General features: G+C 39.6%; 1 protein-coding gene across 1 annotated transcript in view; it reads right to left on the bottom strand.

The window, feature by feature from the left end:
* Positions 1-605: 605 nt before the first annotated feature.
* Positions 606-15,110, bottom strand: part of RAB20 (RAB20, member RAS oncogene family) — a 28,605-nt gene continuing 14,100 nt past the window's right edge. Inside the window, exon 2 of the mRNA XM_054271950.1 lies at positions 606-2,116. Within this exon, the coding sequence (XP_054127925.1) occupies positions 1,596-2,116 (521 nt within the window). The 3' untranslated portion in view covers positions 606-1,595. The remainder of the gene's footprint in view (positions 2,117-15,110) is intronic.

Here is a 15,110-nt window from a genome sequence, read left to right as displayed (position 1 = left end):
TTCTCCCTCAAGCCATTCTTCCCCACTACATGTGTACTATGAATTAACTTGAAAGCAGAAAAGCAGAAAATAAAGCTACTGCTCTGTAGCAATTCGCTCAATAGGATGTACTTCCAAAAAAAGGTGCTTTAAATACATTTAGTAAAAATTTAATTTAATATTTATTCAGGAATTTTCTCCTTATGTATGGAACAACTGTGATTTGGGTGAGACAGAGACAGGCAGTGACAAAGCATAAGAACCACCAATGCTTAGTTTTAGAAAATTGTACCAGAGGCACCCAAAGGAAGATGAAGTCCCCACACAGGAGCTCGCAAAACTGAAAATATGCAAGCTGCATCCTTGGGCTTGAGTGGTTGGCTGATTTGGGGAGGAATGGGGGGGTCTCAGGGTGTGTTGAAAAACCAGAAGTTCTTCACTCTGCTTCAGTTCAGTGTAAGCTCCTGGGTCACTACGTGCATTCTTTGTAGCTGAGAGGGTTGGGAAACTCCAGGAGCTGCATTAAGCGTTAGCCATGCCTTTTTACTGCAGTCAGGAGAGAAACCTGTACCTCATTATTGCTCCTTCATGGGCCTCTTACTCCGCAAAAGGCAGAATCTTCCCTTCCTCCTGCATTAGCCTGTTTCACATCAGAAAACATCAGTCTTCACTTCCCTCCAGGTAGAGGTAATTACTACTCCAGGTAGTAATGTCATGCATAGCTGATAAAAATCAAAGCTGCAGTTCTGCCTGAGAACAACTAAGGAGCGGGAAAGGAGACAGACACAGATGCTGAACACAATGAGACCCCTAAGGGCACCAAAAAGAGGTTTTAACAAAAATACAGACAAAATAAGATTGATTTCTTCCCCCAAACCCACCTATATTAAAAAGAATTACAAGGGGAAAATGGAAAGAAAGAAAAAAACTTCCTCCTGCAACTTGCAATTAGAACAGCAAGAGCTGGGATACTGCTTGTTAACACGAAAGCTCACTATGGAAGAAGAATTCTCATTAATAAAGTCTCCAAATGAACAGTACATATCCACAGTGATTTTAATAGTTCAGCTTCTGAATCATATGCTATCAAGTCTGACATAAAAAGATTGCAATTGATTTATTAGCTACAAATATAAATATACCTGGATTTTCTTTTTTTTCCTTAAGAATAAAAAAGTACTGTGTCTTCAGTCTTCCAAAGTTATAATTGTAAGGGAAAAGATCATCATCATATGAAAGTTTTCAAGAGTACACAAACAGATCATTTACATGCAACATGAAATGGCAAGTCACTAAAAATCAGAATCTTTCAAATCTGTCCAAATGATTGTCACTACCCATTCTAATAACACACCACTTGTCTTCAGAGCCCATGGAAACTGGCAAGTCTTACTCCATAATTTCACCTGCATTCCCATTTTTTTACACACAGAGCTTCCCAGAAGCCTTTAATGGTCAGAAGATTTATTGTTTCTTTTCTTTTTCTTTTTTTTTTAACACACTGTTTTAGTCTACTTATTCCTTGACTTTTCCTTTCTGGTCAGCTGCAAGCAGTTCATATTCCTCATTCTGCTGGAGTGAAAAATCCCTCCCCTTTTCCATGTCACATAGATGGTTCAGGCACAACAACCTGATTTTGTCCTTTTGGCTGGCTTGTAGTCCGTGATGTCTACGGTTTGCGGCGGCCCCTCAGCTTTCTGCCGTACGATTATTGGGACTACCATGTCAAACACAGTTTCAAACAGGTAGTCCACCTTGTATCCTGTCTTTGCACTGGTCTCAAAACACATTTTCTCAGCTGCTGGAACATCCTTCTCATCTAGCATTTTGTATTTCAGTATCTTTTTATAGAGCGCGATCGCGTCCTCTGCACGGACTTGTTTCCGCACCTTGGAGCCACAGCTGGCACCAGACTTCCCGGGTCTGTTTTCATCCGGTGCTGAAGTACAGTCATCGCTGAGGTCAACTTTATTTCCAACAATAGCAAAAATGCAGTCAGCACTTGCACTGTCTGTCAGGGCCAAGAATCTTTCTTCCAGCTCCGTCAGGCTCTGGAGGCTGTTCACGTCGTACGTGAGGATCACAGCAGCCGCTCCTCTGCAGTACATGGACCCGAGGCCGTGGAACTGCTCCCGTCCTGGCAAAGGTTTAAACACAGCAAATGTTAGCGTGCTGGAAAACACATCATTGACCAGCTAAGAGAGTCTAAGGAATTTTAAACCAATTTCACAAGTCTGGATGAAGCAGTGAAGATAAAAATGGGTTATTTGTAGCACTTTGAGGTTTTTCCTTCTGTTTTTCCATAAGAGAGCAACAGTGCTACAGAACAGCTCTGCTCACTGCTTGCTCAGTCTCAGAGAAGGGAATCTCTTGTAGGGAACAGTGAACATGGAAGCTCATGCAGCATTCATACTTGCAGAGAGCAAAAAAAAAAAAAAAACCCTGGCTTCTTTTTTATTAAATTGCATGCTAGCTGATTTATGTCACATTAACTACTACCCTGCTTGCACCCACAGGTGGCCCATCCATCTACCTCACCATTTACAAACAAAAAAGTTCTACTGTTTCAAGTTCTGCAAGAATTTATTACTCCTGTAAATCCAGCATGCATTTTCAAGTATATCTAGTTCAGAAATCTGTATCAAAATCAGTAATCCACTTTTTCCTAAGTTTTGAAGGATTTTGTAAGCCATATAGTCTGATGCTACATGCCCACAGTTCTCAGGTACCTTGGCTTTACAGGAAAAGTGTCTTGTGCTATCCAACCTGTAGTGATATGCATCTGTCCCTCCACCAGTTTTCACACAATTTTTAGAGTATTAAACACACAATATATAGAAAATCCTAATACATTCTAGAGAAATTAAACTTTTAAGTTGCCCCTGGTCATTGCTCAATAACCAAGAGTTAAAACATTTCTTTCTCCTCATTCAGGGACTATTTTCCAGCACCTTCAAATAAGCTTTGATGGTGTCCTTCAATTTCATTTATTGGAAGACAAAATTGACTCTTCTTTAAATTTTGGGAAGTAAATAATGTTCTTCAGTAGTTGCAACAGGACTAAGAGAAATTAGGCAGAAGACAAACTGTGCTTTCCTTCCTATTGAGAACTGCTACCTTCCCCAAATACTTGCTACCTGTAGAATATGCTGTGTGTTTCACTATCCAAGACGGTACCAAGAAAAAGATAAAACACACTAGATTTCAACCAACCATCAGAGACAGCCTCAGGTCACGACATAAATGCGAATAAACAGGGAAAAAAAGAGCCAACTACATGCTTATGAACATTTTAAAATCAACAACAGTTTCCAACTCTTTTCATACAATCCCTTTGCATAGAGCCTTCATTTATAGAAAATCTGGAAGAGATCTGGTTACACTCATCTTCTGCACAAAGCTACTGACCACCAGGAGCTATTTCATCATCATCAATGATTCATCATGAAATCCTGGTAAATGACAGTGGAACAGGAAAGGCAGAAGAAAGTAATGCTGAAAAATGGAGGTCAGCACACATTGGGAAAACACATCTGCATGTGAACATGCACTCTGTGAAAGGAACTCAGAATCCAGCTCCAGTGGGGAACAGAACTCCAGTTAGTCCTTCAACAAGCCTCAGAACTCCATGGCTGCCAGAAGAGAGACAGTGCTTGTCATTATCAGTAAAACAGATCTGGGAGACCTCAAGCTAGAACATGAAATCCAAATCTCATTGCACTTCTCACACTGAGTGAAACTGGCAGCTGCCAGAGAGAGAGGTTTGGAAAGGTTCAGAGCTCACTATAAAGAGGGGTAAAAGGAAGCTGGTGAGAATGCTCAGAAGTATGTGAAACATTTGCATGAGGAAAAATCGTGGGATCTTTCAGGCTGGTGAATGATTGGAAAAAAGTGTAGAAACAGATGTCTATAAATTCAGGCGTAATGCTGAAAAAAATAAATAGTTGTTCCTCAGTTATTTTCTTGTCACACAGAAAATGAGGATTTCACATCAAAAACATGCACGTAATTTAAATACTTTCCTGCAAAGTGAAAAATTGGTAATAGTAGTTATATAACACAGCAGAAGTCAAAAGTTTAGTGAACAGCATTCAGAAAGTCATTAGGCAAAGTTTATGGAAAATTGCTTCAGTACAGTTTTGTATAACCTCTGATTTGCTTTCCCTCAGCAAAAGAAATTCTTTAACCCATGATCATGGAGGTAGGAAAAAAGGAGGTTTAAAAAAAATAGCTACACCCTTGTTTAGTTATGTTAAGTAATAGCAAGGGAAATTAGAATGCAGGGGATGGGGGAGGTCAATCTTTTTATGCTTTTTTCTCCAATCTCATGTTAAAGTTGTACATCCAGCTGCACTGCAACTGAGTCTTTAAATGTCCCCAAGTTTTCAATAGAAGTTTGCACCACGACCGATTTTGTTCTCACCCGAACCCTGATTATACTGCAGTCTGGAAACCACAATGGAACATGTTATCTCCCCCTGCCCTCCCACTTCAGATGCCTAAGCCATAAAATGCAGCCCCCAGAATCGTTTGCTACAGCAACCAAGCAGTAGAACAATACTATTACTTGTTTTATGGCATTTGTATGCTAATCTAATCTTGCACAGCATAATATAAACCATGACACTTTTACATGGCAACTACCAACTGACTACTTCTATAACTAATACATTGTTGAAAAGGGGAAAGAAACAGTAGAGAATTTACCTTGCATAAGAAACTTGCATAATTATACCAAAGGAATTATGGATAGTCTCCTCTGGTCACCCTCACAGCACAATCAACATGCAGAAAAAACTGCACAATGTATTTTTGTAGCAGTTTCCTTGTACAGACCACTTCTGACACTTATGGGCTGGAACAACACTACATATGGAAAAAAAACTCCAAAAATACACAAAGTATTTAAACTAATGTATGTCCTCAAGGTGTCAGGCAAAATAGTATCAGACATTAGGATGAAAAACTTACTGCGTGAGAACAGCCATCCCTGTCTTATAGACAGCTATTTTTTCCTCTGGACACATCTGGTCCCACTCCAACCACGTATTTTTTATACAATTAGTAAGTGGTAAGCCCTGAAACCAACAATTAAACAATTTTGTCTTTTCAAAAAAATAAAGTTAAGACAGAAGAGTGAAAGAACTATTAAATAATTTGTAGTCAAAGGAATTGCAAGAACTACCAAATCAACCACAAAAGCACAACATCAGGGAAAATTCTGAAAACCAAGCAACCAAAAACTAATTTTCATTTCCTTCTCATCTTTATATTTTGTCGTGTTTAGAGCAGTTCAACAACCCTACAGCTGTATCCCTATGTGCAGCACCATCAGCTTTCCAGAAGGTCTTCCATCAAGTATATGAAGACCTGTTGGAGACTTCAGCCACTCAGAGGCAGCACAACCAACGAGCATTTTCCAAGTCCTGCAAAGGTTGTCATAAACAAATCCAAGAGTTTTGAGCCAAATGGACCTCAGTGCAACGAAGTTCATAATAAACTTAACAGAGAAAGAAGGGAAAAGCAGACCTTGCAAGAGGCTGGCTTGACAAAAAAACAAGGTTAGATTTAAAGTGTACTAAGACTTGAACTTAAGGCCTCCTACTGCACTTGGACCTCTCAGCTGGAAGGCAGCAGCCCCTGTGAATGCTTTCTCTGGATGGGACCACAGCCCATCCAAGCATCCCAATCCCTTCCAGCTGTGGCATTCACTGACAACAGCAGCACCTCAATGCTGCTCTTGGAGCTCTCTGCCTCCCACAGCCCCTGAGGGTAGTATCCAAAGTAGCCCATGAAGTTGCTGTGGATATTTATGAGAGCAGAAGCCAGATTTGAATGCTCCTTACCCACCACCTCTTCAAAGGCTTTCACCACAACTCCTGAAGTGGCACAACTTCTACTAGAAGAAGTAGTTTTAAATCTCTCAGTGTTGATCATGTACAAGAATGCAAAACAGGCTGTTTCTTTCAGTGTGGAGGGAATGAAACACAACGACTATTAAAGAGCTAAAAAGGTCTCCAGTAAAGTACTGAAAAAGTACTGTTTCTACTCTGATATCATAGTCTAAGTGGCAGCATAACTCAGTTCCCAAGGTAAATATGTAGTGGGGAAAAGCACACAAAGGTGGGCTACAGAGGCATGTCACCATTGCGTTAAAATTGCACAAGATTGCAGAATTGTCCAGGAAGTGCTCAGTCCATAAACCAGGGACCTTCCAGGGATTTTCACTGTGATTTGTGCAGTACTGTAATCTGAACAGTAGAGAGGAATTAACAGAAACACAAGGTATCAGCTAGCTTTTGTCTTTCAGATTCTCTTTCTGCTTTGTAGAGTCTGAACTTGAGTGTACACAGAGAGGAATAGGAACTGTACCCTGGGGAGACAGCTCAAAGAGGAAAGAAAAGAGAAAGCATGACACCCATGACACAGCACAGAAATCAGTATTAGAAAGAAGTGAGCTTTGAGGGTTCAGCTGCAGTAGATGAAGGTTCAAAGGGTGACCCTTATGCTCTTGAGTTACCTCAGCAGGAACATCCTCTCAATCACAAGGGTAGACAAAGATCCCTTTTGAAAGGGGAACAACATTTCTTTCTGTTCACAGACAAGGCAGTAAAGCTGTGACCCTTTAAAGGACATCAGGAGAAACAATTTTGCTAGGAACTGAGATTTCTATTTGAGCACATATACCAAGCATTGTAATGACTACCAAATAACAAACAGTAAAGGTCCCTAAAGGTTTCAGGAAAATTCTCCTGCCCCCATATGAGTCAGGTTTTGAGAGTGATGAAGACAGGGTTCTTCATTACCTTGTTCAAGGTTGGTATTTATTTCTTGTAGGCGGCTTTATCATATTTCCCTTGAAGTCAGGAGCTTTGTTAAGAACTGGACTACATCTGTGGTTACTTGGGGATAAAAATGAAGTTCTCCATCCCAAAGGATTAACAAGGATTACATAAATAGAAATTTGTGGAAACATGAGTCACAAAGGACTGGAGAGTCCAATTTCTACATGTCCAGGAGCTGTCAGAATACATGATTTCCTGATCTGCCAGAAAAATGCCAACATTTGGTTTTTCTTCAAGACAAAATTCCCCATGGAATGATAGTCTCTGAGACAGAGAGAAACTAAATAATTAAACCAACAAATCCAAATAAACAAAAAAACTTCAACACAGCACCCCCTACCTCTCCCAAGAAAAAAACAACCACCAACCACAAAAACAATTACAGTTGAGTAACAATAAAATTCATTTCAGCTCCACCTTCACCCAGTATTTTACATTCACAAAGCTGCATTACAGAAGACACTTGCATATGTTGAAGCTTCAGTATGCAACAGATGTCTAGCTCTGCTAAAAAACAAGATGACATTTATTTTGTTTATACTCATTACTTAGATATGAATCAACATTCATGGCATGAACTGTGCCCTATTTTAGCAGCTTCTATTTAAGTTATTAAAATTAGATGTGTATGTCTTGGCCAAAGCAGAATATAACATAAACATAGGAGAGTAGTGATCTTAATACCCAAAGGGCTTTACTTGCATGTTTTAAAGTAGAAAGAGCTACACACGAAAGAAGAAAATAACAACCACATGGGTAAAGTGAACAATGAACAAAGGAAAATTCTTTCATAAAGCTCTCCAAAGAGAAAACATCAAAAACAGTCAAGAAAGTGGTCTCAAAGTAATACATGATTGAGACATGCTTACTCCACTTCTAAATACAATTTATTCTAAATTGTTAACTCAAGAATCTTTCTCTCGTAATAGAAGATAAATTTGTGAAAGAAATCATCTCTTCCCTTAAATCCATGCAGTTTTTACTTAACGAGCAAATGCTTTGGGTTCTGAAGGAGTCTGAAATTGCCAAGACCCTGCAAACATCCCCGCTCTACAAACATGAATTATTCTGGTCTTCTAAATCCCTTTCTGCAAAACAGCAGCTCAGTGTGAGAAAACAACCCACACGAACCAGAAGCAGTCTTTCACTTCTCACTTAAGCAAGACAAGAAATCAAACTGAGCCCTGTCCTCCAGTCAGCTTTAATTATTGTACTAGAAATACCACACTTCCACTAACAGATGTGCCCCTTGGACACAAAATCAATGACTAGAAAGACTAGAACTTGCACATTGCACAATCATTTTCTACTAATTCCTTAACACCCTTAGGTCTGGTCTTAGAAAATGGAGGTTATTTAAAAACTCTCTTAAAATAAATAGAAACAATTAACACAACTTCAGCCTTTGTAAAATTTTTATTTTAGCTCTGATTTAAAACACAAAAATATGTAAAAGCACCATCAAGTGGCATTACATTATGTCACTATAACCTAGTCCCCACTGAATTCACATTCAGAATTTTTATACAATCTACTGGCAGGCTATAGAATAGAATTCTATCCAATATTAAAAATTCAGTTTAATAGATCTGATTTTTGCCTGGACAACTGGATAAAGTTACTCAAGAAAAACCAACTAGTCATCTAAGTGGAAGCAGAGAAAGTTTTGATAAAACAGGAAATGCCTTGGCACGATAATCAAAATTTATGAGCTATGGTTCCAGAGCATAACTTTTATCCTGAAAGATTAAACTGTACCTTTTACATAAATAAAAATAATAAAGAGCAATTTTTTTAAGAAGACTACTGAACTACCATCAGTGATCCAACAGTGTCTGGGATAAAGCACATCAAAAAATTTATGTGAACTCTGTTACTAGGGAATCTAAATTATGATTTTTAAAAAATCTAGGGAAAATATACAGAGATAAGTAAGTGAAGGGCTGTGAGAAAGGGCTAATTCTTAAATACATTTTTTAAAAGAGCATACCTCTTTTCTCTTTGGAAGCAAACTTATGCAAGAACACTCAATAGATATTAATATATTCTCCATGGAATAAGAGGAAAATCTACAACAGGTTTCAGGAAAAGCTGGTTGAAATTAATAGCATTACTAAGCATCAGGGCCTTTTACTAGGGATTCTGTCTCTAATACAATATGCAAGGGAAGAAATAAAACTCATCCTTTATTTCCAGTCCTTTACATAACAAAGCCAACATCCTTTTTGGGATCTAAATTAGCTATTAATATTCTGCCTAGAGAAGACAAACTACCCCCTAGAAGGTCTACACCAGCACCTATAGTGTGCATTAAGAAATGCAGCAGACTCTTCCTCTGCTTTATCTAAGAGGCACAAATTTGTGTTGCTACACAAATTTGCTTTATCAAAAGCACAAATTGTGTTGCTACACAAATAAAAAAAATCACTACAATCAGTGTGTCTGGGAAAGGAATTAATTCAGAATAATTATAAACAGAAAGAATCACTAGAAGGAATCTGAAATAATGAAAAATGGGGTGATTACTTACTGGAAATGGAATTTCTGCTATACTTTATACATAAGAATAGTAATATCATTAATGAAAAAAGCTTTATGCAGATTTATTTTAGCCTACTTCTTTCCTCTCCCCTTAAAGTATAACAATTAAACTAAAGCTAACAAATATGCCATAAATAAGATTTGAAGGATATGTTTCAGCAAGGACCAACAAATACCAAAGACGTAGAAGAGTCTGCACTAAAATTCACCTACTTTCTTGAAAGAAAAGTCTTCCTTTAAAAAGGATAAATAACTTTGCTAAGTTAATGCTGCCTATATTTCTGTACAGATTCAAGCTTATTGTTTGTTTAGAGCATTTACAAAAGGAAAGTTACACAAATCCCAGGATGGTTGGGGTTGGAAGACACCTCTGGAAATCATCAAGTCCAACCTCCCTGCTGAAGCAGGCTTGCCTAAAACAGGTTGCACAAGATAATTCCAGGCAGGTTTTGAACATTTCCAGATAAGGATACAAAACCTCCCTGGACAGCCTGTTCCAGGGCTTCATCACACTCAAATTACAGAAGATTTTCCCAATATTTAGATTACACTTCCTGTGGTTTGATTTGTGCCTTCTGTCCCTTGTCCCTTCAATAGCACTACTGAAAAGTCTGGCCCCACTATTTTGACACCTGCCCTTAAGATTTGTATGTGGTGGCAGGATCCCATCTTAACTGGCTGAAATAAACAACAGCACAAACTACTATTAATGTGCTCCTCTTTATGGTTCTCACCAGGAAAAAGTGCTCATAATTCTATTTTGGCTGTGTTTCCTGTTTTTATAGGCCAAATTCACTCAAGAAAGCCCTGATTTGTTGGGAGAAAAATCCCCTTTATGCCCTTGACCTTTCTAAGAACATCTTTCCCTTGTCAGACTTGAAGTATACCAATAGGTCAAGCAGATTTAACTGACTCTTTAATTTTTATTAGACCATCCATTCAATTAACATTCCAAAAGTGATACTTTGGCACAATTCACATAAAACAATTCTTCCAAAGAAGTTCACTTAAATGGGCCTTTTATTGTTAGGACAAATAACACACTGGGAAGTTATGCAAGAATGCCAGCATGGTGTGCTGCACATCACATGTCAAACTCTGCAAGATGTGGTTAATGATCTACAGGATCATCTGAGCATTATCTGCAGAATAAGGGTTGCTGCAATGTGCTTTTCTTCACAAAAAGGCACACACAAAGCCCTGTTGAATAAGAATAGCAAAACAGAAAATACTGGGAATTTTGTGCTGCAGATTAGTTTTATTTCATATTCTCCAAGAAGATTACCAATCTAGGCATGTCCTAGTAGAAGCTCCAAAATAAAAGGGTAGTCACCACCCTCTTCTGATGTGTGGAAGAAAAGCCCCAAAAGCCACGTAGCTTTAATTCACAGCACACCTCCAAAGAACCAACAACTGAAACATGGGTAAAAATTTCTTGATCTTTTTGACAGTTAACAGTGTGATAGTTTATGGAGAAATCTGCTTTTAAGTAGAAGCCTAATTTTCTAAAGGCAGCTAAACTAAACGCAGATGCCTAGCAGCTTACACAGGTGCCCATCAGTTACATCCTGCAGAGCATTCTGAGTCCCAGAGGTATCCAAAAAAGCCAATAACCACAGATGAGGCCTTCTTACCCACACCTCAAATATAATAAACATCCCTCAGTCATCTTGTCAAATTCTGTATTATTTGATCATTCATTAGTTTCAATATCCCCAGAACCATTTTTAATCCAGCCCTGAAGAGTAGTTTGTCCATTTTCATTCCACAACTGGTAGTGAAGACTTGCATTTCTGGTTCCCAATGACAGACCTGTCAGACACACTCAATGAAAGGAGGAGACCAAGTTTACATGGGTGAGAATAAAAGAGGAAAGAAAAAAAAATCATAAAAGAAAAAAACATTTACAGAGCAAGATCAGAGACCAAGTGTAATCCTCATTCAAATTTTACCTCCTGCATAATAAAGATGATAGAATTTCACTCAGTCCTTGTCTTGTGACTTAGGAGAAATCTGAATTCAATAAAGTATCTAAAGAAAGGAAAGTTAGCATCCCACCAATTAGCTTGCTGGAGTTCAGCTTTCAGACTCTGAGTTTTTATAGACTTTCAGCTTTACAAAGCAATCTGTTCAAAAAACAAACATCCCTCCTTCAAACACCAAACTAAAAAATACCATATTCCCCAAACCCCAGAAAAACTCCACAGTCCTCATAAAAGGTATTCCCCTATGACTTAACCTCCTTCTTGTCAGGCCAGAGAAATTAGTCTTTGCCTCTGGCATATTTCTCTGAACTAAAAATCATACCCCTAGCTCCTTTCTCCCATCTTTCCATATTATTTTATTACCAAGAATGTAAAAAGAATCTCACTGAAGTCACAATGTTACCTGAATTCTCGATGACTTCTATCTCTCCCTACTTGTACTTTCCAGAACAGCTCATAGGTTCTGGGACAGCACAAGGTCCCAAGAGCTTGGTTTGCCATCCACTACAACTCAATGGACCTTGCAAAATGTACTGTTGCCCAATTAATTAATCTTAACCTTAATTAATTAATTAAGCTTAACCTGCTGCCAGCACCCCATAACACCAGCCTCTCTTCATTTGCAGCCTTTTGTGTTTGTTTAGTCTGTATATTTCTAGCTGCAATTGTCTTTTTATAAAGACACTTATAAACTCAGTGCCTTTGGACTAAAGGCATATTTGGGGTTTCTATCATCAGTAATGCCTTCAGCTGCACAATGCCTATATAAAGGAGAAGAAGTATCAGAGAAAATTCCTATTATCCACAAGATTTAGCCCACTAGTTTCAGCTTTTCTGAAACAAAAGAATACCTGGAATCTCTTCTACTAAATAAATGCAAAATTATTTTTCTTGCTGCCAAGAATAAATCAGAACTTACAATTATAATAATTATATTAAGACTGAGCTTCTGAACTCACAAGAATTTTCATTTCAAAACAGACGTTTCCATAGAAACAGTATGCTTTCCATCCAAAGCTACCACATTTCATAAAAACACAAATATGCTTTCTATCCAAAGTTTTAAACTTCACCATATTATGTCTAGCAACACAAAGCATAACACAGAGACACAGAGAAAACCTCCTAACCACACTACATAGCACGTTTTTGCCAACAAAAACTTCAGCTAGACCCACATTGAAAAAAAAAACTCTATTTGTAGCTAAAGATTCCACTGATGTCTCTACAATCCTGAATAACTTTTACATTTAGCTAGTTGGATTTACTTTTTTCAAACCATCATTTTATTTAGTTCTCTTCACGTACTGTGTTCATTTCTTGAAAAAGGAGATAACCCCAGAAGATTCAAGCACTTCATGTATTTTCAGCTGCCTGGAAGGGCAGTGCCTTGTAAGAGATGAACAGAACTAATCCTAGGTCTGCCAGACAGGCAAGCGTACAAGGTGCACCTTCAACACAAACTGAAAAATTACACCAGTTTTTAACTGTCTCTCTCTGAAATCTCACAACTGTGAAGGGAAATGTTTTATCTAAACACTGGTATCTGGCAAAAGAAACAAGGTCCAAACAAACTGATGGGACACTACCATCCTATCTACAAATGCTCCACCAGGACTCCAGCTGAAATCTAGCATCAACACATATCTACTGAAAATGTATCAGGGTACTAAATTAAGCTAATTAAGTTAAATCCATGAAGTTCCCAAATGCCTCTACTGAAATGAGAGCAGGAATGCAATAATGAAACTAAAAATTCAAGTCCAAGTAAGTAAAAAAGCATCGATGTAAAATTCTTCTGAAACTGTGTCTAAAAGAAAAGTTGAAACTGCTGCTTAGAAAGAAGTGGTCATTTGGCTTTCCTTAAGGAAAATATGATTGGAAGGAAATCATAAGGGGAGGGGAAAAAAACCTTGGATTTACTTTGTAAGAGTTCTGCAGGAAGCAATATCACTGAACACTTAACTGCAGCAGCGGAGCTTGACGGTGAAATCCCGTTCAGCAGTGAATAACAAAGAGGCCATTGACAGGACAGGGCTGCACAACAACCTGACCTAGGCAGGACACTCCCTCCTGGCCTCTGGGAGAAGCATTTCAGCTTCAACACCTGCTGAAACACCAATTCATTTCCTCAAAGAAAAGTACCTTCTACAGAAAACAAATCATTTTTCACAGGGTGAGTCCTAAAAGCAGCTGGTTTTTCTTTGCAGAACCCGAAAACTTTTTTGCTTAATTTACAATTCCTTTCCACAGGGGTAAAGGCACTGCAGATGAGCCCAATTCCCTACACAATTTCCAAGCAGGGGGTGTTGCCAGGTCCTTTACTTCAGAGTCACTCAAAGGAGACCTTCAAAGCCCACACTCCCTCCCTCCCCAAGCTTGCTCTTCAAACTGAGGAGCAGGTCCTTAGCTGAGGCAGGAATGCGTGGCCAGGTGTACTTTAGCACAGCCTGACTGGCACTGCAGGGCCACGAGGTCACTCCACACTTATTGCTTTATATTGCTCAATAAGGAACTGGGAGATTAGCCTGGAGTGCTGGTTTGGCTGGGGCAGAGTCAATTCTCTTCACAGTACCCAGTATGGGGCTGTGCTTTGGGATTTGTGCTGCTGATTTGGGAAACCACATAGATAGCACAGGGATGTTTTAGCTGTTGCTGAGCAGCACAGTATTAGAAAATTTCCTGTTTCTCATAGACTTCAATACATATTTCAACTTTAATTAATAGATAATACATACCTTAAAAAAGAAATCTTGAAGACATACAAGCAGGCTATCCTTGTGTGCTGAAAGACAATGCAGCCTACCTGGACTTCAGCAAAACCTTTGACACCACCCCCATGGCATACTCTGGAAAAGCTGGCAGCCTACACATTGGAAAGGAGCACTCTTTGCTGGGTTAAGAGCCAGCTGGATAGCTGGGCCCATGCCAGGACACGGTGCTGAACGGTGCTGCAGCCACCTGGCATCTGGCCACTAAGGGTATCCCCCAGGGATTGCGGGGGACCCAGTCCTGTTAATTATCTTTTTGGATTATCTGTATGAGGAGAGTGAATTTACCTCCAGCAAGTCCACAGACAACACCAAGTTGATCTGGGTTGATCTGCTGGAGGGTGGGAAGGTTTGGCAGAGGGACCTGGGCATGCTGGATCAATGGGACAAAACCAGTGGCATGAGGTTCAACAAGACCAGTGGCCAGGTCCTGCACCTGGCAACATCAACCCCAGGGAGCAGGACAGGCTGGGGACAGAATAGCTGGAAAGGGGCCCAGCAGAAAAGGACCTGGGGGAGCTGGTCAACAGTGCATGTCCCACGAGGAGAGGCTGAGAGAGCTGGGGCTGTTTGGCCTGCAGAACAGAAGGCTCAGCAGGGACTTTGCCTCTACAATCACCTGAAAGGAGGGTGCAGCCAGGTGGGAGTCAGCCTCTTCTGCTGGGTAACCAGCAACAGGACAAGAGGACATAGACTTAAGCTGCACCAGGGGGGATTTAGGTGGGTGATTAAGGAATAATCTCTTAACAGAAAGGTTGATTAGACATTGGAACGGGCTGTCCCTGGAGGTGTTTTAGGAAAGATTTGACATGGCACTGAGTGTCTTGGTATAACTGACATGGTGATGTTCAAAGGCTGGACTTGATCTCAGAGATCTTGTCCAACCTATTTGAGTCTGTGACATCACCCAAACAGTGAGGGGGCTGGGGGTGCAGCAGAAATTGGGATGCAGCCAGGACAGCTGGGCCCAACTAACCAGAGGGATACCT

Source organism: Melozone crissalis, unplaced genomic scaffold (genome assembly GCF_028551555.1).
Source record: "Melozone crissalis strain CALT ecotype California unplaced genomic scaffold, PUWL_Pcris_2 ptg000013l_1, whole genome shotgun sequence".
NCBI classification, from domain to species: Eukaryota; Metazoa; Chordata; class Aves; order Passeriformes; family Passerellidae; genus Melozone; species Melozone crissalis.
This window is presented reverse-complemented; position numbering and strand designations above follow the sequence as displayed.